Genomic DNA, 27,127 nt, shown 5'->3' with positions numbered 1-27,127 from the left:
CTTGTTGGCTAACGCTGGCTAGCTAACTGCATTGCTACAGAAGCATGAGGCTCGTTATTAGAAAGGCTCTCCGTGTGTAACGTTAGCTCGGTCAGGACGGTTAAACACTCCTTGGAGCTGAGTAGCTTTGTGCTTGATAAACGCATTTTGTGTGTCGTTAAAATATACGTGAGGATGAGTTAACGACAGACGCGTCGAGAAAGTGAACAAGTTAGAAAGTGTCCGTTTACTAACATTAGCTCTAGGCCGTTCGACTTATCGCAGCGTTTATTTTAAAGTAACTTAACGAGGTTAAAAAAAAATATGGAGAGAAATGTGATGCGTTTGGTGGCTGTGCAACAGCTCCGAACAGCGTACGGAATCAAGACAAAGAACTGGAACAAAAACAAAGGAGCCAGCTGCAAGTCAACATCCAGCAATTCGGTAAGTTAAAAACGATCAGATAACAATGTCTAGTTTGAGTTATTTAATTTACAATGACTGAAATTGTGGACTTCTGTACAATCTGTTATGGATGAACACGAATCAGCAAGTATCACCCATGGACATACTATTGTTTAAGCAATTGAATGTAATTTGCATACTACTGAAAGCATACCCCCACTTTTGAGAGCCATTTGTTCGCTAGCTGTTGTCGCCCATGTCAGTCACTGCAGATGCTTTGTTTGGCCGTTCCTGTAATTATCCACACCATAAACTTCTTTACCAGCAGTTGAAAGCCAAGTCCAACAAGACACAAAAAGGCCAAAGTTTTCTCATAAATCGTGGATAGAAAGTTGCTGTGTTGTTGTTGTTGGACATTTTGCCAGTGTGGACTTTTCAGGAGCACAATAACATCTGTAAAGTAACCTAACTGAACCTAGTGGAAGTGAATTTGAAAGTAACTTTTGTGTTTTGTAATTGGCTCACAGGACACACATTCAACTTCTCTATATTTGGTCATGACCTCAAATACCACAAACGTCAGCTCAAACATGACTGAAGAATCAAGTACTGAAATGACGAAATTCTAACATATTCAAGATGATAAGAGAAACTGTTGAGGTTAACTTCATTTGTCTCAAACATAAGAATGTTTGGCAGCCATCAAACTGGCTGATCAAGAGAAATTGAAACTTGTGCAGTGTGTGGCTGTAAGAAGCCATTCTCTGACTCAAGTTATTTAAATCAATATGATAAAAAAAAACCAGTGCATCCAAAACTTTGGCAAATATATGAAGGCTGTGATTCTGCTGATAGGTTATTACGGACTTGACAGCTGATTTAATTTGTGAAAAAAAACCTTATTTTTTTTATTGTTTGATTGTCCCCCCAGGCTAAGGTCTTCGGCGTTCCTTTGGAGAACTTACCGTACTATAATATGGAATGCGGGAGCGTGCCAAGGCAAGTCAACATGCTCATTCATGTGTACTTATGATTACATTTGGGATGTTGTTTCTTGTTTTTGTACATTATCAGCTGACGTTTCACTGCCTTTTCTAGATTTCTGGTTGACGCATGTATGAAATTGCTTGCACATGTTGACACGGAGGGCCTCTTCAGAAAATCTGGCTCTGTCGTTCGTCTGAAAGCGCTCAGGGTAAGTGATGGCTGAAGCTGACTTTGCTTTCACTCAGAGATCTTGACCCTGGGAATTGTCTAACACAACAGAGCTGTGTTTTGTCTGACCAGGCAAAGCTGGATGTGGGTGAGGAGTGCCTGTCAGCTGCACTTCCCTGTGATGTAGCTGGACTAGTGAAGCAGTTCTTTAGGGACCTGCCAGAACCAATGCTACCCACAGAGCTGCAGGAGGCCTTCCTCAAGGCCCAGCAGCTCCCCACTGAGGAGGAGAGGACCTCTGCCACCATGCTGCTGTCTTGTGTACTGCCAGACAGAAACCTTAACGTCCTGCGTCACTTTTTCGACTTCCTTTACAGTGTGTCAAAGAGGTGCCGTAATTATGATTAAATTAAATTATAGTTACATTTAAGATCTTTTTCTCTCATGATTATTTACACTCTTACATCTAAAATTAAATATTGATTTTTATCAGTCTTTTTACTTTTGGCTTTATATACTGCGGTTTTTCTTTTTCTTTTCCTGCAGGAGTGCCGAGAATAAGATGGATAGCAGTAACTTGTCTGTAATCTTGGCTCCCAATCTCCTTCACTCTGGAGACGGTACAGAGAAGATGAACGCCAACACAGAGAAACGCCTCAAACTACAGGCAGCTGTAGTACACTGCTTCATAGAGAATGCCCACAACTTTGGTATGACTTCACCTGTCATTCATCTCACTGTTAGTCTGCGTTGTTTCTTTTTTTATCACTAAATGGTTGGCTTTGTCTGTGTATGACAGGTGTGTTACCACAGTTCCTTTTAGAGAAGGTTCCAGCCATGATGGGCTGTGAGGCGGGGGTTTCGTCCCCTACTCATGATGAACTCAGGGAGCTGGACTTAAACTCAGGAATGAAGAGGAGACCCAGATGCAGCTTCGGAGGTAAGAAATCATCAGAGATTTAAGTTTTTAGTGAAAGCTGCAGTGAACAATTTTGGGCAAGTTGGTCACTTGACTACACAGGAATTTGAAATGATAAAATTATTCACTTTCACCGCAAAGTAATCCACTTTGAATATATCACACTATTGGAATCCATTGTAGACATTGTGAGTCAAAGCTGACTACATTGTCAACTTTTCATGAGAGACTGAAACTTTTTTTTTTTTAACTCCCTACAGATAGAGATTATGTGATTGATAGATTTTGTGCAGAATATTACTTTAACCCACAGCACAGTTAATTCAGGAATAAGTAGCAGTACATTTTATCAGTAAAATTGTTTTTTTTTTGTTTTTTTTAAATGCCCAATTTAACAAAGTAAAGGTATTAAGGTAGGGAGAGAAGACTTGCTTATGAACATGCAGCAAAGATTTAAATCTCTTAAGGGCTGTCCACACTGAGAACCATAACTACAAAGATAACTATAATTTTAAATGTCGTTCTAATTCAAGTAGATGGAGGAGTCCACACCAAAACTATAACGATAACAATAGAGAAGAACGATATCGTTGGAATCACTTACAGAGCGATTTGATGAATGATAAAAACACTGACTGTCAATCAAAATCCTTATTTATTTTAATGCGGCTTTATTCCTCTCTCACCACGGACTGACACACTGTAAATCGGAGCAGGATGACTACTATTATTATTTACGATTATTTAGATAGATCCTTATTATTACACAAATGCTGGGACTTGTTCTCTATTATAATGTTAAAAAACACCAAGTTAGCGGATCTGTGTTCATACTGTGTGCCACTGCTGCAGCTGTGTACTTTTACACACCATTTGCTGCGGCTCAGTTTGGTCTGTAAATACTGAAACATCACAGCAACTAGTGTCTGAAATTCTTCTGATCAACACACTGAACCAATAGTTACCCACCTCTGAACCCTTTTGCTTTTCTTTTTATTTATGTGTCCGTACAACATACTACATGAGTAACAGCTCATCAATAATTAGCTGCAGACACAGCTGGAGCGGGCAGTGCGGGCTTGACACCGCTGTTTACAGGACGTTATCATACTCAGTGTGGACGCTCACATCGTTGTCGTCATAGTTATAGTTATTGTTCTCAGTGTGGACGGCCCTTTAGTGGCCAGATAATTTCCAGTGGCACTGAAAATATTTACTTTTTTTGTTTATAGTTTTTGTTTATATATTCAAGTAGAACTTGACCTGCCAGATGTAAATTAGCTTTGAACTAACTCTGGTACAATACATCAAATGGCAACGTTTATGTTTAAAATTGTACATGGTCACTTTACAAATAAATAATAATAATAATTATAAAAACAACAACAAAACTGCATTGTGGTTTTAAAGGAGTCCTGTGATTTTAAAGCCGATCTTGAAGTACAGTTGTAAATGCTTTGGTCTATCTCACATTTCAGATATGGTCAATGGTGCTCTGAATAAAATAAAAACTAATAGAACACCCACAAAAGCCACCCAAACAGACAGTCTTGGTACGTACTCTGGTCAGCTGAGGTTATGTTGCTTGTCATATAGCATGACCATTTGCATTGCATATGAAACAATGAGCTTCCTGTTCTTCAAACAGAAATCAAACTCTTTATTGCAACTCAAATTAAAATTTCCAATTGGCTTCATTTGATTCAACATTGGCTGGATAATGAATAAATAAATGAATGTCATCTGAATAATATGCCTGTATTCATTTGCTTTTATTTTCTTTGCCTGTCTGCCTGTCATTTGCATGGATTGACCACCACACATTTAAGTGCTTTGGTTCAGAATCATCTATGCAGTTTCTTCCAAACATAAAAAAAGTGAAATCACAATACATGAATTCTTTTGTGATTTTTGGCAGTCTTTTCTTCTGCAACTCCTGTGATTGCAACACCAACCTCCAAGCGAAAACTTACTTTGGAATCTGGTCACTCTTTTGGATTCTCAAACAAGAAACGTAGATCTGTCAAAAAGAACCTTGGGATAGAATTACTTCCCAATTCTTTGTTCAGTGGGACCACCACTCCTGGATCAGGTAATCATGATTGTTTGATCAAACAGGGATGAACTATTTTGCTGCCTCTAAACTTTGTGGTTAAGTTTGTGTGTTTTTCCCTTCTTATATTTTCTAGCTTACAGTGCTTCAGGGGTTTTGGACTCTTCCCAGAATACCTTGTCCTCAGCAGGGAAGTCTAGAAGACAATCAGCTACTTCTGTAAGAAGGAAGAGCCGAAGATTTAGCAGCAGAAATGTGGTCAACAGGTATGTACCTTCTTGGTCTTATAGTATCATTCAAAAAGTAATTTAAACTAAATGAAGGAATAAAATGTATCGAGCCATATAGCCGTGTATTTTCCACTCACCCTGTGTTTGGTCTTCAGTAAATTCACTTGAAGAGAGAGAAGAGTTTGCAAAATATTAACCTCAGAACTGCAAGTCTCTCGGCTTATTTCACATTGCTGACTGTTTGAATTTATATCCCTTTTCAGGGTTGAATCTGGAAGAGCTGGCTGTTTTTCTCCTAAAGTCAGCAAAAAAGAAGCCCCACGCAAGTCTCTGCGCTTACGTTTTAGCCTGGGGAAGAGCAGCAAAGACGCTGTAAGTGTGGTTGCCCGATAAACTTCACATTCCACTTCTGTGGTTTACAGAAACGGTGAAAAGAGTTTTAATCAAGTGCATTCAGGCATCCTCTACTATTAATTGTATTAAAATCACATAGTATATTTGCACATGGGGTGTGGTGTTGGGGTAAATTGTTGCACAGCAGCACTTTTTATTGTGTGACATAATAAGTTTACTTTTAACACATTTTTTAACTAATGCATGCACGGTTTTAAAAAGGACCTGGATTGTTTTGTTTTTTCACTACCTTTTTTTACATTTGAAATGTTAAAAAATAAATTTGCTCTTACCTGTATTGTCAAAGCCATAAGATATTTCTAATGCCCGGTTTACATTGTTTTACTGTGCTAAGCACTCAGGTGAAAGAATGCTAGTATATAACAGATGGTATATATAGGAAATATATTGTATCCTGTCTTTTTTTTGGTACGTTGGTTAAAAGTTTTATGGTGCATAACTTTCTAATGCTCTATAGTTACATGTATACTCTTGTTAATAAAAAGTTGCTGACCAACAAATCCGATATCTTGTTTCTTCTGAGTGATTTTTATCATCCTCTGAAGAACTAACCACAAAAGTCATGAAATTAACACATTAATGTGACATTTTGGGTAACATCTGTGGGGTCCTTTTTAACAAAAATAATACTAGGCTTAACCCTCCTTTAAAGTTTCTTTCATCTTTCATTTCTCATTCCATGCTGGTGATAAAGGGATCTGAGTCCATTGGCTGGCGACTTGCCACTCAAGAAAGCACCACCAGTTTTCGTTTCACCGAAGAAAAAGAGTTCAGCCCGTCAGTTCTGCCTAGAAACACTGAATCCAAGAGTGAGTAACAGTTGGGGAAAAAAATCTAAATGTCTTCTAAGCACTTTTCTTTTAATATTTCATTGTAATTCTGCAAATTTTAATACATGCTGCTCTCCACTTTTCTAGATTCTAAGTACATCAGCAAGTCTGAAGACAACCTGCTGACCCCCCAGTGTTCCTCAAGTGCCCACCGGACCTCATGGAGCGGGGAGACTCCTGTAGGAGCTCAGGGTTTTAGTGGAGGATCCTTTACAGATACACCCATGAACATGTGCCTAAAGAACAACTATGTGTCTGAGCCTGCCATCGTCATATCAAAGCCCTCAGCGGTGTCCAGCCTCCCCATGAAGCTGTGTTGTGCTTCCAGTGCCGAGAGCCTGGAGAGTGAGAGTTCAATCGCTGAAGCCCCGAACCAAAACAGACCCACCCTGCTGAAAATCAAGAGTGCCTTAACAGAATTGGGCAGTGATGTTCGGGCTGTCGTACAGGACTCCTCCTGTGGAGCAACCTTGACAAAACCATCAGACAGCATCCTCCTCCCTCCACCTGAGACTCCTGCAGCCAAAGTTCTGTCTGTGGATACAGACGCATCCAGCGGCCCAACTCAACAAAGCTTTCTGGCTAAAGAACAGAACATTACATTTGGACAGATTGAAATAGCCGCTTTGTCTCCTTTGCATATTGATAGTGTAGTTTTTGAGTCTGATGTGTATTGCAGTACAGCAGTAAGGGTTGATGAAGGTTCTTTCTGTGCTGCTGCTGCCATCAATAATTATGAGAGCCCCATGGTGGAAGAAAGTGAGGAGGCAGAGCAAGTAAACTGCAGCAGGTTGATTGATGCTCTGGACATCCAAAGTCCCGCTCATTTCAAACGGGGTCTTCCCTCTGGGCTGCAGTCCACTCCCTACAAGCCATGTCTTAAACTCAACCATGAGCATGGCACACCTTCTAGAGCTGGTACTACAACCAGTATGGTACATGAAGATCACGAATCTTCCTCAGAGATCGGTACCAAAGTCCAAAAGCAGAAATCGCTCTCATCAGCCAGCCTGGATACCCAGAAGATCCGAGTGGCTGACCACATCCAACACTTCAACAGCCTCACCCTTCACTCTCCCAGAGGCTCCAAGGCCCACAATATTAGGTCACCGCTCAGGTTCCAGCGCACCCCTGTCATTCACACTGTCCGTAGGATGAACTCTCTTATGGGAGAGAACAGGAGACCCAGTCGACATCTGGAACTCAGTGCCAGCTGCCACAGTGGTCAGGTGGTGAAGGCAGTGAGCCTGGAGAGCGGCATCTCCCCTCACCCTCAGCTTCAACCCCACCAGGGAGAGGCACGAGTGTCCAACAGCATTTGTCCCATGAAGAAACCACCTCCAGTCCCTCCCAAAAAGTCAAGCATCCTGGCCCGCAAATCTATGGCCTTTGCTCTAGGTGATGTGACCAACAAGGTCCAACCTAAGACCAAAGTGGACTCTGATCCGTCAGGAAATCAGAAGCTTCATGTGCAGCAGCTAGCAGAGAAGGACATGAACCATTACAGAGGTTCACCAAGAAACCCTCTCAACCAAGTACAACTGCTGTCTGCTACCAAGCCTGTAGATTTATAGTTGATACTCTTTATGCCTTATCGTTCCCTCCTTACTATGCAGGTCTCTGTCTGATAAAACGACATGACATTAAACCTTCCAGTTAATCTGTATTGCAGGGGTTTTAATTTATTTTTAGCTCTGGTAGGTGCTGTTTCTGTGGCGTTAGGGCCTCGGTGGGAGATGTTAATATGCCTTACATTTGTTTTACTCTAGTAAGACAAGTTTAGATGTTATGAAAACATTTCAGCCTAAAAGATTATATGTCAAGTAGTGTTTAAGTTGTAGTGTGCAGGACAAATTATGTGAAATGTGATTGATGGTATGACTGGAAATATTTAGATCAAGTCTTATGCTTTAATTTATGCATTTTATAGCTAATCCTTAGGTAGATGTGTTTTTTTAAACGGTTTACTGAAGTTAAAGGTGGATTTTCTAATACAGAATATTTTCTTACAGTTGTTGTCATGTGCAGAAAAGGAGAAAAAAAAAAGCACCTTTTGGTGGAATTCATGAGGGAAAAGAAAAAGCCAAGCAGTATTGATCAAATCATCTGTCTAATGCAGTCTGTTAATTTCAAAACCATCAACCAGTCAAATGCTTTGCTATGTGAACTGCTTCAGACAAATAAAACCAAACAACATATAAACGTTTCTGTTCAATTTTGTTCCTCTGATTGCAGAAATTATTATTATGCTATTTGTTGGAGTCACAAGGGGGAGTCACAGAGCCACATGTCAGACTCCAGTCCAGAGACACTGCTGCTCAGGAGGCTGAGAGGCTGTTTAGACTAACCTGTGGCGGCATATGGGTATGTCGTATTTTTTAATGTGTTTGCACCATTTTTAAAGCAGTCAAACAACAGTATATGCAACATTTCTTTAAAAAATAACAGTTTCTGTTGGGTTTAAAGTGATCTGCATCTGTTGATATGATTTCTGCTCAGTGTCAAATCAAATCTGATCAGAGGCCGGCACTGGAAAATAAACTGTACTAAGCTGAATTAATTGTGCTGAGCACAGCACGTCAAGCACTTTAAAAGTTACGGTGTCGTGAAAAAGCCAAACGACCTGTGTCCTTTTCATCTAGTGAAGAATCTGAAGAGTTGTGATCGGGTAAACTCAAATCATTTCCCGAGGTTTATTCTCTGCAGCCCGTCTGAAGGCTCGCATGCTGTTAACGTATAGAAAGATTAGCTTGACTTTGAGAAAAGGTTTTGTTAAAATCGTCCTTACTGAAGCATCTTAATATGAATACAGTGAAGCCTATTTCTTCTGTGTTGATGATCCAACTTCAGGAGATGCGGTATGATATAAATGTTAGGCCTACAGTGTGTTTGAAGCAGATTGTTCACGATGAAAGAAGATAACAGGATGTTAGATCTCTAAATGTTCACCTTTCTAATGCACCATGAAATACTGTGTGTACTGGGAATGTACAGACTGAATCCAGTAACAGGTAATGTGGTTGCATTAGGCCTATAATTAAGAGTGTCAGCCTGAACAGCTTCTCTTATTAGTGGGTGCTGGATTGGTCAATTATTTCTCAGAACATCAGTGCTGAAAATGTGCCTTTCCTGAACATAGGCCAAACGTTTTTCTGGCTTATTTCCCTGTTATCTAACTTACATGGTGAAGTTAAATAAAAAGGAAAAATAGACCAACATCTGTAAAATTACAGACATTAATTTAGACTTAAAGATCGCAAACTGGAATTAGCCATTTAAATCATTATAAAAAAATTAAATGGTTTGTTTATTAAATGGAAATCTGGCGCCACTGCATTGCTGAAACAATCAATTTAGTTTTTAAGCAAATCGTTTTTTGTTTTTTTTTTAAATTAAAATATCATGCTTAAAGTAAACAAATCATATCAAACTGCACGTTATATTGAATGTCCAGGTATCGTTAAAGCATTTCAAAGGCAGCAGTAGTGAATCCTTTACAGAGCTTTCTCTTTCTGAATGACCAACCGCGCATTGTCTCTTGTATTAGTCTTTCTATGATGATATTTCATTGCCTTATTTCTTAATGCCGTTCATGTTGAGCAATCACGTGGTTTATTGTAATGTTATGATCAACTTTTCTATTTCACTTCATTATTAAATGCGTGTATGTTTGTAATTTGCTTAAGGTCATTGAACGTCTTTCAATTTTAATATTTAGATATTTTGCATATTTTGTTATATTCATCATCCTCCTTTATTTAAAAAAAAAAAGCTACTTTTTTGGGTACTTTCCCCATGTTCGCAGAAACTGCTGGCTTGTACGCACTCAGCTCGTCTCCTCCTCCTCTCCTGCCCTCGCTGTTCTCGGTTGTCTGTTTTCTTGAAGTGGGTTCAGGGGAAGTGTTGAGGGGGCGGATAGTTTTGATTTTCTCTACATCGTGCTTAGCCAATAATGTAGAAGGAACTGTTGTGCACATCTCAGCTGGCAGACATTTAAAAGGGAGACAGTCCGGCGCTGGAGCAATTTGTATTAAACCCCCTGGCCCCTGTCTATGGAGTGGTTAGTCTCCCACCCATCCAGAGTCCCACCAGTGTGCAGTCGACAGCAGTAGGTGCCTATCACCTCGGAAGGTGCCAGAGAAGACTGACAGGATCAGATCATCGCACTTGAAGCTGGTTCAAGTGGATCTCAGGTAAGTCAGTTTTGAATATTTCTGATCATAACATCCACGTGTAATGTATTCTCCAAATATTATTTAACTTCAGCTTATTTAACGGTTTATGGTTTATGAAAATACCAAACCACATGTTTGTGTGCATGTGTGAGTTAATGGAACACATAAGACTGTTTATGCTTAAATCTGTCTGGTGGCAATTCTTTACGTAATGGTGAACGTATGGCAACACAATACACGAGACATTACATTTCTCACACAGATATTTGGACTGATATAATTAAATCATAGTTTAAGCTCTTGAGTTTCCCTTTGCTTGCAGCTGCCATACGCAATTTCTATCTGTGCGCTTTTACGCAGCGTAAAAGCTTTGACAGCTGTGCGTAATCCTTCCAGAGTTGAAACGGTGTAGGTCATTAATATTTTTTCCTCTCCCTAAGGATGGCCAAATCGACGCGTATCTTCTGCAGTATGGTTTTCATCATTGGGTTGCTATCCTCTCCCGTGGATTCAAAAAGAAACCGAAGTTCACAAGGCGCCATTCCTCATCCTGACAAAAGCAACCCAAACGAATCGGAGCAGCAACCGCAGCCTCCGCAGGCGGGCTCCGGGTCTCGGCAGAGGCAGGGCTCATCCTCTCCGGCCGACGAGGTGCTGGAGTCCAGCCAGGAAGCTTTACATGTGACGGAGCGCCAGTATTTGAAACGGGACTGGTGCAAGACGCAGCCCCTCAAACAGACCATCCACGAGGAGGGCTGCGTCAGCCGCACCATCATCAACCGCTTCTGTTACGGACAGTGCAACTCCTTCTACATCCCCAGACATATCCGCAGGGAGGAGGGTGCCTTCCAGTCTTGTTCGTTTTGCAAGCCGAAGCGTTTTACCACCATGACATTTACTTTGAACTGTCCGGACCAGCAGCCACCCACAAAGAAGAAACGCATCCAGCGCGTCAAACAGTGCCGCTGTATATCAATAGAACTGGACTAGCCTAAAGACAAGCGTAATGAGTCGTGTGTCTCTGTGTGTGTTTGTTTCTTCATATTCATCTGCTTCATCGACAGGATTGTTGGGAGAAAAGAAGAGGCTGTCACACAGCCAAGAACACGTTCCTGTCTCAAATTGGAGATGTGCTCCACGTACGATGACATTTAGGCTTCCTACTATGAATCTCTTCTTGCACAATGTGTGAACAATTGTGGACATGCAACTTATAAACAGACATTGAAATGCATCGAACATTTTACTCTTCACGTAATTTGCCAATTTTGAAAACAAGCACCACTGCACGGGAACGTTGACTTGGAATGGGCACGTTTTACGCACGGCTTTCTCACCCCAATAGGACAGCATAACCCGGTTTATTTAATAATCCAGTAACTCACGATTCATAACACTCACTGTGTGACAGAACAGCATTCCTGTCTGATTTTGTATTTTAATGTGTTTGATAAACTGGATGTTTCCACTGTGTGGAATTCGGATGTTTGAGTGGCGGTATTTGTAAATGGAAAAGGTGATTTTTATTTCGACATTTCAAAAATCTTAAAAGATTTCTTTTGTAAATTTGGTGCGTACTCAAATGTAGAAACAATAGGCTTCTTTGTTAGTTATAAACGTGATAATGTACAGCGGCGGTTTATACGCCGTCGAGATTAAATAGTTGTAACATGTAAAGCCCTATTTGATGTAATCGGTTTGTTTATTCCTTGGATTAAATTATCCAAGAAAACATAAAATAAACGGATGCTGGAATATTGTGCGCATTATTTGAACATTGACACCCAAAGCTGGAGGTTTATTTTAAATGATCCCCCACATCATCTGCTGCTCTCCTCCTGCATGGAGCCAACATCTTACTGAGACACTCACACTCAGAAATTGGAGCACATTTCTTCAAAGTCAGTTTAAGTAGAAAAGATGCAGTTACCTGCTCTGTTTATGCTTTGAAATTATTTCATTTAACTTCATTATATTTTGTTACATGGTTCGCAAATCTGTCGGGTGGCTGAAAAGAGGGGAGAGTGCGACGTTGAAGTGCGACGGCACCAATTCAGCGTTTATTATACCGCTCCCAAATGCTGACATTTACTAGTAAAATGATATTCTACAGTTATCTATTTGAATATCATCTTTATAATATACTTTGACACAATTTGTAATTTAAAAATTTTAAATAAGAAGCCATTGATCCGCACAGCATGCAGTTCATTTGGAATTGAGTGAGTGAACTGAAAATGGGTTAAAAATGGGTAAAAGCAGGTCCTTAACTGACACTGTAAGTCAGAACATTTCTGCTGATATTTAACTGATACAGCAAATGAACTAAACACTAACATTAATCTGATTCAACCTCACATTCCTAAAATCTTGGTTCTCTTTAAACAAACTTCCAGTTTCATGTCTTCCACAAACAAGTTTCAAGGTCTTAAAATGAGGCTTGTAAATCATCAGATCCGTTTGATGACTCTGGGTTCTTACAATAATGACACGTTTTCTTGGAGGCTTCTTAAAGCACACTTAATGGAAGTGTTGACAGCATATAATTGAGAACAATTGGCTTCATGTCTTTCAAAGGTCTGGCCTCTATCTAAAATCACACTAGTTTGTTCAGCATCCAGAAGTTTATTGTTGAAATTTAAAACAATTCCATAAAATGACAGAGCACCTACTGTACATGAGAGCTACTGAGGGTTACACAAACTGACATACAGACAGTAGAGGCTTCAACATTTCCTTGATCAGTATCAGCTCACTTTTTCTTTTTCAAACTCTGGAGTAAATTGTTGCAGTTTATAGAGTTCTGAAATATTTTTAGTTTTATACAAAATAAATGGCACACATCAAAGACTTTGGAGGGTAAAAAAAATAATCCAAGGTGCAGTTTTATAGATATTCTGATAATGGAAGTCTGTCTGAGGTATAACAACTCACATGGCTTCTGGTGATATGGTTGAATGTTCAGAGCTACCCAAAACAGAAAAGGCAACCGGCCTCCATTCTACGCACAAGTGACATCCATGTGAAAATATATCTTTCATCTGACTGACCCAACAGGCAGCTTCTCAGTCAATTAAATTACAACTCATAAAAATACAGCCTCAAAGGGAACAAAGCTAATGTATTTTTTTGTTTTGTTTTTTGGAATAAAATAAATCTTTCCTTACATAAATATACTTTTCTTGAATGACACAGGAGCATGGTTACATCTTACATTTGTGAAAATAAAACTTAATACACTTTCTTAGAAATAAAAAAAAAAATCTAATAGGATTTCATCATGAGGCGATACAATTAATTCATCTTATAACAAGGAAAGAAATAGAACCTTGCATAGGAAAAGAGGTGCAAAAAAGTGCAATACAGCTGAAAAATGCACAGTTAACATAAGAGTGTGGTTTAAAGCGAGCTATAACACACTGCTACTGCAAACAGGAAAGTGCTTCAAAGTGTGCCGGACACACTGTGATGTACGGCAATCAATAAGGGATTAACAGCTTTCCATAAAGCTATTAATTAATACGTTTATTACCTTGGGTGAGTGGGTTTACAGCCAAGACCTGTTGTGTTCTTTTGACATTTTTCAGGGCGTGTGTGTGTGTGTGTGTGTGTGTGTGTGATCAGGTCCATGTCAGTCGGGTTCTGCTCTTCTCCGGCCGTAACCCAGGAGAGATCGGTCTGATGCAGTGCAGCACAACACAGTGAAACCTCTACATACTGATCTGTACGTGCACATACTTATACACAACATGGCTTTATCTGCACTCGAAGCCCAGCACGGATAATTTATCATATTCCTCATTCGGCAGAACTAAACTGAGCAGTCCCTGTTACGTATTTACAAGACTTTTAATGAGCCGTGGTGAATGAAAAGCTATTCGCTACAGCAAAGGATGCTGGGTACTGCTTTCTTACTGCTTTGAGAGAGAGAAAGATAGATAGAGAGAGAGAGAGATAGAGAGAGAGATTTTTTTTTCAACAGGGTTTTTCCTCTGAGCAGAAATCTGCAGGCAGTTGGATCTGTTCGTACAACAATCTGTATTAACACTCTAAATATGTGTGTCTGACGTTACATGTTACATTCTCAGCTTCTGGAGACCCAGGAGAAATCTTGGGCATGTGTCAGCTGGCACTGTTGTGAATCCCACTGACCCCTTGAGACCTTTCACAAGCTGGGAACTCAGAGGTCACGCCATGCTGGATGAATGAGGTCAACCTTTGGCTTTTGAGACTCTCATCACTTCGGCTGTGTCAGCCACGCATCCTCACTGCGGAGAATGCTCAACATGAGGGTGGCGGAGTGTAAAGTGGGGATGGGTGGGGGTGTCCAGTGCTGTTAGTAGAGCAGAGCAGAGCAACGGCAGTGAGTCCAGCAAGGATCATGAGCCCGTACGGGGCATGGAGGGCAGTCCAGTGTTGTTGAGGCAGGTGCTAAATGCAGGAGAGATGAGACCTGCACACTTTCTCGCCTCTGATCTTCACCAGCTCTCAGCTGGAGGACACGCTGGCTTCCTTCTGCCGCAGCCTCTCTTTCTGTTGGCAAGAACCACAAAAAGATTCAGTGAATCGAAGAGCGGCTATCATGAAATTCCATTTCTCTGCTCTAGAGTTTGTAGAAAAGCCCTTACCAAACTGTTGGCGTTGATCTTCTTGGTTTCGACTCTCTTCTCTGCCGTAATCTTCTTGATATTTTCTTGCGCTTCTTTTAACCTACGGGGGGAAAAAATACACAAGGACTTGATATATGCAGGCCCTTTAAAACCAGAAGTACATTCTGAAAGCACAGTAACTACATCATGAAGATAGCACTTCTGTAACTCATGAAAACAATATAAAGTCAGTAGCATCTCATCACTCTATCCTTGTGAAGTTGTTTGTAAGAACGAGACATTTAAGTACGTCCTCAGGGCACCCTGTGTCATAGAGTCACATAGGGCCTGACACACAACCACACAGGCAGGCACACACACACACACATACACACACACACACACACACACACACACACACACACACACACACACACACACACACACACACACACACACACACACACACACACACACACACACACACACACACATACACATACACACATACACACACAGACACACAGACACACAGACACACACACACACACACACACATACACACACAAACACACACAAACAGACACACACACACACACAGAACCTCTTGAGTTTGCGACCAGTGAAAGCCCCATAAGTGAGATACAGTAGAGAAAGACAGTGGGTTGATGAGATAATGAGGTAGCCTTTAAAAAAACACTTGGCTTTTATGAGTGCCCTGACTGTATTTAAAATAAAGTTAATTGTACATAAGCACAATCAGCTGTGAGTAATGTGAGACATGATTACCCAGTAAACAATTAAGAGAGAGCACATGGATCTGTGGCGGGGCTGTGAAAACATTAACTCAACCGTTTCACAGACAGACAAATGTAAACTCAGATTTGTCATATAATTTGAAGAAATTCAATTGCACCTACAACTCCAGAGTGGATGAGTTGTGGCCGTGCAGACTGGACAGTAACAGCTCTTTGCTTTAGTCCTGTGCAGTCTCCACTATCCCACCGCACATGCAGCACTCCTGCCCTTTGGGCTGCATGTCCAGCATCATTACAGTGTTTATCAGTTCTCCCATAATGTGCAGCCTTCAACGGCTACAGGCCCCCGTCCGCTCGCTAGTAAAGCCAGGCGGCCGCCAGGAGGGTCATCATAAATTAAGGCCTGAGTCCTTCAGTCACAGGACCGAGGCCTCAGCCTCTCGTGCTTGCCTCCTCTTTGATGGCCTCCCTCTCTGCTTTAATTGCAGCTCACCAGCTGCACATCACCTTCACACAATTAGTGCTAATTTGACATGATGTCTAGAGGTTGTTAAGCAACTATCCGAAAGTGACGGAGACATGAAGTCTGATCAGGGGATAAGATGGTTAAGCCGGAATTTGGAAGTGATGTTTGACTTTTTAAGAATTGGGAGTACTCACCTCTCCTTGGAGATGTTCTTGCTTTGTCGTTTCCAGGTGCTCTTGAAGTCACAGCAGAACTCGTACCAGAACATAAAGACGTAACTCGGGGCTACATCTTTTTCCCCGGCCTTTGGCTTAAGCCCAAAGTAGCTCACCATGTCCTGGAAACTGTAGGGGAAAACAGAACGAGTGCTGTCTTATCACACAGACATAAATAATAGCTTGTTTTGTTGAACTAAAGGTCAATGTGAACTAAGAGGAAGGTCAAAAAGTACAAGGAAGTGAAGGTGTGCGCGCCAAGGAAACACAAACAACAAATTCAGGATAAAAATGAGTCCGGTACAGACAGAGTACACACAGAAAATGATGGATGGAGAGTCAGAAAGAGAGGCGAGAAACAGAGTTGGAAACAGTGTCCACCCTGCTGGGCCACGGGGGAGAGCCAGTAGCGGCGGCTCCATTATCACATTGACCTCCACAGCCTGCAGGGGAAGACTGCCAGAGGAGATGGAGACAGCCAAGAACAGGCTGCTGCTCCTCCAGACAGACACACACACACACACACACACACACACACACACACACACACACACACACACACACACACACACACACACACACACACACACACACACACACACACACACACACACACACACACACACACACAATCCACAAACATATTTACTGGCAGACAATCAAAGATGTGAATATGATATGATATACGTGCATGTGAGCTCAATCAGACAGGTGTGCAGACATAAAACACACATATATCAGATATATCAGACCTATGTGAATAAACGGATTCCTTTTAATTCTCTTCACTAGGATACACCGTTATAGGTCGGCCCCTCAGTCTAATTCAATTGTAACCAAATCTCGATTCTTTGCAAGGCTCTCAGCAGCACACACAAGGCATGAAAAGCAGCCTGCTGCTTCAGATTCCCTCTCTAACCCAAACATGAAAGACATTTTCTAGCCGTGCCTGTCAAAGGCTTGATAAAAGGGGGCCATGATTCAAGAGATGCTCCCTGTCCCATTGACACCCAAGATCGGCCCTGACCTCCAGATGCTAGGTGGCTTTCACGACGCTAATCTAAGACATGTTCACGCAGAGTGAAATGGTACAATATGCTGCCCAGACGGCCTGCTAAAAGCTGGAAAAAAGGGCTTCTGCGTGAGCCTGCTTCCCATTTCCCAGTGATGCGTCATTTTGCTGGGATGCTCAAAAAAAAAGAAGAAAAAAAAAAGAGCGCAGTAGATCATCCTGCCCTCTACAAAAGAAATCAGGGAAACAAGGCTCTTGGGTGTTTGGATTGAACAAACAGACGTGCCGTCCCAGGTAGCTGTGTTGCATCCGGCCTGCTCTGGCATGATGAACAGGGTCTCTTCTCCATCAGCTCCTCTCCTGACCCTGGGTCATCATGTCAAAGCACGCACAAATCAAGCAACAGAGTGCCTTTGCTTTTACTTTTCCGAGCATGTGCAACAAGCAGATACACAAAGCTTCACTCAAAACAGATGCAAACACGCTCACACACACGAGTCTACCTGCAAAATATAAACAAAATCAAGCAGGACTTTGTTCATTTGCAAGCGCAGAACAATTAGCTACACTTGCACACAAACACACACGCCTACACTTCTGTGATCCATGCTATGATGCCATTGCCGTGAGAGGGTTTACTGCAGCGCCCACAGCCGGCATTCCTCACTGACAGCTATAAAAAAAGACCCATTACAAAACCATGAGCAGCCGTGAGAATCAGGGAAATATTTGGACAGGCAACTCTACATTCCTTTGTTTCCCCAGTAAAAAGATTACAGAAGTAAACTCCATGTTGTTGGCTGATTCAGCAGAGGCACAAAGTCATTTTGAGCCATTGACGTCATGAAACGCCTGAGTAAAATAATATACCAGCTAGATTTAGCGAAACCATAGCTGCATGAATAGAGTTGCGCCAAATGAAATTGAGCATGATGTGGTAGAGGGGAATTTAATGAGATGGAAATGTGGACAGAACCAGAAAACCTCAAAGGAACCCAAACAAGAACCAGACATATTAGGACTGTATGTCGAGGAAAAGGACTCGTCACTCAGCGTGGATGGGCCATACTGCCCAAGTAACCTCTGTTTAAAAAATTATGCTTAATGAAAATATCAGCTCATGTGTCAGAAGGTGCTTCCTCTCCAGCAGGGTCTGGCAGGTATTTCTATATTTGATTATATCTGTGGAGAAATTGCATAATAATGATGTCAACATATCACATTTGATACAATTCCGGTGTACAGGGATCCAGATTTCACAACAAACCGTGATTTAAAATGAGCAAAATTTACTAAGTTTTTATTTTGTATGTATGAAAAATGTTGTTTGCTGTCAAATATAAAAGTGGAGCACAGTTCACTGTCCTGAACACCAGCTGGATAATTTTATACTGGTTTGGCATACTTTTGCCATATACATTAGATATATGTTCACTGGCCACTTTATTAGGTACACCTGTGTAATCTGATGCAATCCAGTACAAAAGCTCTGTCATAAATTCTGCATTTACAAAGCTTATATATGTTCAGTTATTGCTGACATTGTCAGAATGGTGATAATTCTTCTTAATGTTTATTATGAAGGTCGTAGTTGGTGGTGGTGGTGTACTGGAGTGCATTATTTAGAAAAGTGTTCCTAATATTTTGCCTCCTCTAATGTATGTTAATGGAGTGGACAAAATATTAGGAACACCAATTAATATAATCCATCCTAGTACACCACCCACACTGACCTCAGTAATAAACATAAAGTAGAATTTATCACCTTTCTGTCAATGTCAATAAAAACTGAAAATGTATAAGCTTTATAAATGTAGAATTTATGGCAGAGCTGTTGTATTGTATCGCATTAGATTTCACAGGTGTACCTAAAGAAGTGGATGGTGACTGTATATCAACATAAGAAAATCAATTAGGGCTATATTTTTTTATGCTAGTAATACGATACAAGAACTTAAATAAAAATGTCTTAAATTTAAATTTAGAAAAGAAACTGGCTGATCAAATTTAGGCAGTTTTATTGACATAGCTCCAAATCACAAATTTTAATAAAAAAAAGAAAAGAATAATACAAATCTGACCTGACATTTGATTCAAACTTTTGGTATTTGTAGTACTTTATCTGTACTGTATCGGCACAATTCAGATACTGAAAAAAGTACCGAGGTTTGATATTAGTTGTACCTCATCATCACCCATTCCTACCCACTGGTGGTTGAAGTTGACTCAGAGGTGTCTAAACTCACTGACTCCTCATGAGGCTGAGGCCGAGGTCGATGTATTAGGTAGCACCAAGGATGTGTTGTCTATTTCCTTTATTAACAGCAAGCCATAATGTTGCCACTGCTGCCATTGTGCGTTTGTGTGAGGATCCCTCATCCAGCACAGATGTGAGAGCCCACCCAGGGCCCGGTGAGCCCTCTGACGCCCATATTCATCAACAGCGTGTCACTTTTACGAGGTGGCTCGCTGGGAACCTGAGAGAGACAGAGAGAAAGAGAGCAAGAGCCCCCTCCACTCTCTCGCTCTACCTAGCGCCAGTCAGCCAGCCCCCTCTTTAGATGAAATTAAAGGAAAACTTCATTAAAAAGGCAAAGGTGCTGTCAGCTGCTTGGCCCTTTTGATCAATATTCCCTTCCAAGTTCAATGCCTTCATTACAGTGGTGTCACTCAATGCACAAGAGGGTACACACACACACACACACACACACACACACACACACACACACACACACACACACACACACACACACACACACACACACACACACACACACACACACACACACACACACACACACACACACACACACACACACACCAGTCCAGTGGATACAAATACTGGCATGGTGAGGGTGGGGGACCAGGACAGAGAGTGAGAGTTTCAGCTGCCCCTCAGTGATTTTCTTGGCTTTAAAGCATCAACATGAAACAGACCAGTATGGAACCATTTGCTGAGTTATAGTATTGTCCAAAGCAATCAACTTCCTGATTGTTTATAGTTTCCATTTTCTTGCGTCCAGCGTCTTTCACTTTCTCCTTTATGTGCTTTCATGATTTATTTTGGAAGTGGGAGAGTTACGATTTAAAGCAAACAATTCTGCTCTCTGTCCAAACAAGGCAAAAATAATCTATTTGCTTTGTTTGTCTGCTCCACCATCTTTTTCCAATATGAAATGTTCCAGATATGATTTCGCCCAAACACGAGCTAAGCGGCTGCCAGTGTGTCTCACGCCTATAAATCTGACGTCTCAGAAGACTCTTGGGAGCCTTCTGCACAAAACATGGAAGATAAGACTGATAGAAACTGCAGGGGAGGAAGCAGGGGCCGCTCAGGCTTAAAAACACAGTATTGCTGAACATTATTTGTGTGTACAAATCTATCACTGTTTCTGTAAAACATATGTATCTTATCTATATTTCATTAAGACGAGTCACAAAAGGCTTAGCACAGGTGTATAAATAAGTCTCCTTGTCTCCTTCTGGTCATAGTTTGAATAGTGAACCAAGCTACTGAGAAGCTCCTGCATCTTACCAGAAGCCTTATCAGCTGGCGTTAATATTACTGTAAACAACTATATAAATAGTGAGCATTAGTGCTATCCAGCTACCAGTTATCTATATGAAAAATAGTAAATAACTCAATACTGCTATGTGATGTGTGCAATCCTTGGCAGAACTCCCTTGTGTTTTTCAGGAATTTTAACACAGACACGGCACTGATACACTGGTGAGAGATGGAATTCTTTCCGAGCAGATGTAGCAGTTCATTATAATTTTAAATGCATCTCGTTTTTCTGGTTCCTGAGGTTGGGCTCCTACCTTTTCTGTGCTGTGTTGAGCCGGTCCTCTTCAGAAGAATGCTCCTTTTGAGCTGTAAAACAAAAAACAAAAAAACAGAAAACACTGGATTAAGACAGGTCACAGGGGGCAGATTATGGGGCTTTTGGTGACATGGACAACCAAATCTTTCCACCGACAGCCACTTCAAAAACTGATCCCAGATAACAGTTCCAGAAGGTGGCGCTGTGTTCAGTAGCCTTGTATTTGTCGAGTGAGGAGAGTAGAGGAAGAACAGCTCCTGGGTTGAGATGTCACTGACGCAGGGAGCGTGTTATCCAAGTGACAGTTAAGCACATTGTAAAGTTTGACGTGCCTCTGTGTGTTGACGCATGGGAGTGCGAGCCTGTGACGCCTGTTGTTGGGGCAGGGAGCAGTGGTCTGTTCGTGGAGGTGTGTGTGTGTGTTGACATACTGTACATGTGCCTGTTCCAAGCAGACCTGGAGCAGGGGTGCAGGGTTGAACAGAGAGGCTTGAGAACTGGAGGCTCCTGTGGACTCCTGCCATGTAAAAGTGTCTAAATGCAAGGCAGATGTGTGCGGCGGGCCAGGCCGAGGTGCAAGAATTTATCTAGGGCCAGAGAGTGCCTGTGATCTCAGATTTATTGCATTTTTCCAGATTCATCCTTTTTACAATGATGGGGGACCTTTCCTACTTGAAGATTTAAGAGGGGGAAGTCTCCAAAAAATTGTTCAAAGGCAGGTTTGGGGGTCTTTTGGGAGAAGGTGAGCTTAAGCCTTCGACCAACCACCCCTTTTACTTTACTCCTTTTTTTTGTTTTTTTTTGTTACATGCAATGGGGCTGATGTAAACCTAATGAAGGGAGGGGGTTACCATGTCTGGGATGGAGGGAGGAGGGGGAAGAGGAGAGGGGCCGTGACCAATGGCGTTAGTCTCAGTGGGGGTCAGGCTGGCGCCTGAGGTACCCCTCTGGTGCGACTGTGCAGAGGTGGCACTGGAGCCGAGAGGCTGAGGGAAAGAGAGAGGGAGACAGAGAGAGAAAGAGAGAGAGTGGGCCCAGAGTGAGAGGATGTGTGAAGTTTCTCTTCCTCCGCTCCCTGTGTAAACATGAAACCAGTAGTCGCTAACTAGAAAGTTATGAGACGTGCATGCTGAGAGGGACAATAAATTAGGGCTTTAAAACTCTGACACACTTTTCCAAACCGCTGCTATACCTAGCAGCCAGATAACAAAGAGATGGACAGCATTGGAAGAGGGATGCTGAGGACCTTGAGGATTTCCATCCTGTTCGGTCTCCCTTACACCACCTCTAATCAGGACACAGATGCATCACTGAGACTTCATCAAAAACAGGCTCCCTGGATAGCGGTTATCTGCTAATTCTGCATGTTCTACGTAATTCACGGTCATCTGAACAAGTGGAATTTTGGTTATTGGGTACTGAGTCACGGACAACAAAGCACGAGGATGTGATGATACATACGCATTTCCTCACGGAGCCGGTGAAATGAGACTCGCACAAGCTGAGATTAAAAGCAGGAATTTGTTTTCAATTAGTCATGCCGCGTATTCAACACAAAAAATATGCCCGTCAGAATATCCCCCGAGGTTTCAAAGAGCTCCTATTAAAAAAGGGAAACAAAAAGGTGGTTGATTAGAGATGGTCAAACCTCCACGGCCCTTTTCTTTTCTTTTATTAACCCTCAAAGAACAGCTCTGAAGGAGAGAATCGCATAAGAAGAGATTAACACTAATTAAAATCCAGAGGACAGGACAGATAGAGAAAGAAAGTGTAACAGGAGGAAGGAAGGACTTTGCAGTGAAGGGACAAGGGCAGGAACCTTACAAGAGAATGGATCACTGAGTTTCTGATGTATCCTCTGTTAGACCCGGTAGAGATCACACAAGCAAGTTTAAGAGGCAGAGTGCAGGGCGTTTGGGTTCACCTGCAGGCCCTGCTGAGAGCTTCTCCACAGGCTGGGTTATGGGTCAGTGCTACTCAGAAACACAACTCTCACTACAAAGTTGTGTTTCTATCTGTTCTTACTCTGTCAGATTTTTCCCCTTTCGGTTATACTTTTCTCGTGCACGAAGGAGAACTTCTACTACACCATATGTCCTCATTCCTGTTTCTTACAGGTCAATTCCAATTTCTAAAACTCTAAATGTGTCAAACACATGCATCCGTGCTCGGCCGCCTGAGCGTTTACCTGGGTGAGATATTCACTCATTCACTGATGAGTCACAGTTTAAGAGCCTTAGCTGCACCTTTGATGTGAGAACTGTTGCTTTGTTTTTGCCTTTTGAAGTCATGGAATCATCACGAACGATGATTACACATGGCTCCTCCCGACGCATGGGCAACAGCTCGAGGAATTCTGTTTATGAAAGAAAGGTTTACAAGTATTCCACTGCAGAGTTTATGTTCAAGATGTTCTTTGTGGAAATTGCTGCCATTTTGTAGCCAGTGGCAACCACAGTGGCTTTCTCATATATACTGTTATACTGACCAAGGCTTTAGAAGTCAAAAGTAGTTAAGGAGGATAAACTAACTAGAACAATGTCAAGGCACGTTTCCATTTGTGTTACAACCCCTAGGAGGGTACGTGATCCCACCACCACAGACTTGGTATGAAATAACAAACATCTTTTCAGGAATTATACTCAGAACGTGGACTCCCCATAAATTTTCATTGTTCCACCAGAAACATTTGGCTACAATCTCCCTTTCAGATCTGAATCTTTTATAATAGAAAGAGACTCCCTGCCCTGCTGCATGTTACGTATGCAATCAGCCATTTAACGCAATCTAGTTCTTGTGTTAAAGAGGCACTTTGGTCTGTCACTAAGACTGAGGAAATATGACATGATGCTGACGACGAAATTTTAAATAACATTTAAAAATTCAACAACAACAGCACATCTTATAGGGCTGCAACTATGGATGATTAATCTGTCCATTATTTTTTTCAAATGTAAGATAATAGTGAAAAATGGCCATCAGATCCCAGGGTGATGTGTTCAAATGGTTTCTTTTGTACAGCCGATAGTCTAAAGTAATAAAGATATATAAATAAAAAGATATTCCTTTAAAAAAAGAATGAAGACGTACATAATGTGAAATATTGCTTGATGAATGACTTAAAATTATAAACTGATTATCAAAATTGCTGTTGATCAACAGAAAATGAATTTGCTGATCATTAATAAAATAATCAATCCATAACTTTGTATAATCCACTGAGCTCAATGTGAAAAGTTTCCATTAGATGCTATGTACCAAATAAATGAACAGTATGTTCTCTGGATTCTACAGAGTAATGGAAACAGTGTTGCTATTGAACTTTTTAAATTTCATTTTTTAATCCTGTGGACAAAAATAAACCAAACATTTTGCAGGGTTACATATCCACTAGAGGTGGGGTTAAAACTTTTTTTTCTAAATGCATGTGTAACTGACAAGAGATAAGTAGATAAGATATAGTCCTGTGTGATAACTGTGCCCTCATTAAGATAAAAGAGTGATTTTTGCCCAATGACATCAGTGCAAAGCCATAGGGACAAGAGGTCATGCAGGTGGCAAATCAGCCAGTTTGTACACAACTGGATCTAACAATGTGTCTGCAGGAGACAAAGTCTGGGTCCTCTATGGCAAACTTAGAGGCCTTAAAAGGCATTCACTTGCATGCAGAGGAGGGTTTGTGTATAATAATGCTTTGGTGAAACAAACATGTGGAGCAGAATACTGGTGTCCAACGCCCAGCTTGGACCATCACTTCGATGAAAAGTGAGCCATAACTCATGCAAATGTGTACACAGTCACCTTCAATGCTTAACCCACCAAAGTACACGTGTTTAAATTCTTACTACTCCCGCTAAAAGTCTGAAAGGGACTTTTCACATTTTCTCCTGGGATTCTCATCATCCAAGGGTGCAGTTTCCATGCTAAAAGGCACAAAGTTAGCTCCTACATGATATTTCACCAGTATTTTACCAGGCGTGGCAGTTACTACCCCTTTTCTTTAGTTTGAGAAAGATGAGAGTATGAGAGCAGCTGTGTGTGGGTCAGAAAGGGGACAGACGGCGACATGATCAGAGTCTGCTGGGGAAGCTCTGCTCCTGTCACGGTGGTCCCCGGGCCTGATCCACTGAAGCTGGCCAGTCTTTACAAGGCCGCAGCCAGAGATGTCCTGCCAGCTTTATGGCAGCCGAGAGTACATGAGAACCATGTTAGAGGCAATGCGATCCTTTCTACAGGCCTGTAGACTCCTGTCCTCATGCTGTCTTACAGCGCACCGAGACGCCCTCTCCCAGCAAGAACAAAAACACACTTGCTCACAAACACACGCACTAGGACACAGATTCTGCACCACACAGCTGACTGTCTGACATGGCAAAAAACAGAATTATACTTTCCTCTTTTTAAAGGTCCCATGCTGTGTGTCTGGGTGAAAATGGAGCTTTTTCTATCTCTGTAAGCACTGTTTCATGACCATCTCCTCTGCTGTAAATCCACCATCCAAATGAATGCTTCATCTTTGAAGACAGCGAGAATTTATTTGGTGTCTTTCACAACTTAACATGAGATAGGCCAGCTCACAAGCAGAACTGAGAGCAAAGACCCATTATCGCTGTCAGGATCTGAGTGTGTCATTATGCATGATTTGGAAAGAGTGGGAGTAGAATAAACAACATATGCTTCATCTTGACGGACACAACTCTGATTGTCTCCGACGGAAAGGTAGAAAATATTTTGTGATTACAATCTGTAGAGGAGTACTTACACAGTCAAACATAGTTTATAGCCCCTATAGCTGCTGCTGGGACAGCATAGAACTACATCAGTGCAACTATATGTGCTGTGTTCAAGTACTAAGCTGTGGTTTTCTTAATTTCATTCATTTGCATTCATTCCTTTGTCGGAGGATTTTTCCAAGAAAAATACCTGCATGACACCAGGTGTTTGAAGTAGAAAATGTAGATTTTTTTCCCATCATTTCATAAATTACAAGTTTTACATATTTTAGACATTAAATGATTACATCTTTTATCACACCACACTGCTGATTGTAAAGCTTGACTCACCATCAGAGACAAATCCCTCCATCTTCTCCTTGAAGGGCAGGAGGTGTTCCTCTGATGAGTTAGTACACACCTTCTGCACGTCCCTCTCACAAGCTGGGGGAAGGAAGAGGATAAAAAAGGTGGGTAAAAATGGTTAATGACTTATGAAGAGAAGGAATGGAAGATTTAAAGCACGAGGAGAAAGGAAGCAAAAGTGTTCAAATGTAAAAGTCATTCAGGGATAAAAAAAGAAATTAGATTAAAGAAAACAATTTTAACACTTTGAAATTAGGTCTCTGAAACATGTAGTGAGGAGAATTGAGAATGCAGTTCCTTTATGTTAATACAGGCAGGTTAAAATGCAAAAAATACAAAAATATTCATCTGTCTCAATTATGACCCTCAGTGACAAACCTCAGGCACACTCCTCTAAATAAAGGATGAGAACGACAGCGGTGAGGAGGAGACAAAACTGCAGGAAATTTGAATTTACTTGAGTTGTAAACAGCAGCAGTGAGTGTATTCTGCCTTTATAAGTGAGGTCTGAATGTGTTTGTGCAGCAGATCTGTTTGCTGTTTGTGGATGGCTTTTCTTCACGGTGCCAAATGACCCAACTCACACGAGCTCAGAGGAAACAGCAGTGACTGAGCGTGTTCCAGCCGAACCTTCCCAATTTCCTCTCAACTGGAAGACTGGGATATCATACGCACAGATGCCTCGCGGAAGAACTTTGGCACATTCCTCCAACCTGTAAGTCATTAATGGCTGCAATAAATACCGTAACTTGCTTATGACTACATAGCTAAACAGTTCTGCAACACAACAAGAGCATTAACGGGTCTGGCCGCCGTCTCACTTCGCTGCGTCGCCGCTTTTAGATCTGAGTTTGGTTCTCACATGTTTGCATGTGGAGCCGTTGCACCTGCAGCTCGGTAAACTCGGTCTATTACATCTCTCATTTATTGGCTGTCTTAATAAATCAAAGTGTAAATGTCTGAGCTTTAAAATCGAGGAGTAACTGTGAACAGGCTCAAAGTCTGGATTCCAGGACATTTTTAAC

At 41.5% G+C, this 27,127-nt stretch overlaps 3 protein-coding genes across 4 annotated transcripts in view; 2 read left to right on the top strand and 1 right to left on the bottom strand.

Annotated features, from left to right (window-relative positions):
- The first annotated feature begins 2,086 nt into the window (after window positions 1-2,086).
- Window positions 2,087-8,167, top strand: arhgap11a (Rho GTPase activating protein 11A). Its single transcript, XM_062440443.1, has 8 exons — window positions 2,087-2,249; window positions 2,339-2,479; window positions 3,937-4,011; window positions 4,377-4,550; window positions 4,648-4,777; window positions 5,005-5,113; window positions 5,850-5,964; window positions 6,073-8,167. Exons 1-8 carry the CDS (start codon window positions 2,102-2,104, stop codon window positions 7,557-7,559), a joined length of 2,379 nt encoding a protein of 792 aa, XP_062296427.1. The 5' UTR covers window positions 2,087-2,101; the 3' UTR covers window positions 7,560-8,167.
- Window positions 8,168-10,601: 2,434 nt separating this feature from the next.
- On the top strand, window positions 10,602-11,150 carry grem1b (gremlin 1b). 2 transcript variants are annotated; one of them, XM_062440672.1, is made up of 2 exons: window positions 10,602-10,719; window positions 10,834-11,150. In XM_062440672.1, the coding sequence occupies exons 1-2, from the start codon at window positions 10,602-10,604 to the stop codon at window positions 11,148-11,150; spliced, it is 435 nt and encodes a 144-aa protein (XP_062296656.1). The 2 variants fall into 2 exon arrangements, with proteins under 2 accessions (XP_062296656.1, XP_062296655.1); XM_062440671.1 differs by having other exon boundaries at window positions 10,602-11,150.
- Window positions 11,151-12,853: 1,703 nt separating this feature from the next.
- Window positions 12,854-27,127, bottom strand: part of LOC134001130 (formin) — a 37,001-nt gene continuing 22,727 nt past the window's right edge. The window contains exons 13-17 of the mRNA XM_062440693.1: window positions 26,088-26,180; window positions 21,023-21,074; window positions 16,168-16,317; window positions 14,789-14,870; window positions 12,854-14,693 (exon numbers count right to left, since the gene is read on the bottom strand). Of these exons, the coding sequence (XP_062296677.1) occupies window positions 14,649-14,693; window positions 14,789-14,870; window positions 16,168-16,317; window positions 21,023-21,074; window positions 26,088-26,180 (422 nt within the window). The 3' untranslated portion in view covers window positions 12,854-14,648. The remainder of the gene's footprint in view (window positions 14,694-14,788; window positions 14,871-16,167; window positions 16,318-21,022; window positions 21,075-26,087; window positions 26,181-27,127) is intronic.

Source organism: Scomber scombrus, chromosome 19 (genome assembly GCF_963691925.1).
Source record: "Scomber scombrus chromosome 19, fScoSco1.1, whole genome shotgun sequence".
In the NCBI taxonomy this organism is placed as follows: domain Eukaryota; kingdom Metazoa; phylum Chordata; class Actinopteri; order Scombriformes; family Scombridae; genus Scomber; species Scomber scombrus.
The sequence above is the reverse complement of the archived record's forward strand: the minus strand, read 5'-3'. Positions and strand labels throughout refer to the sequence as shown.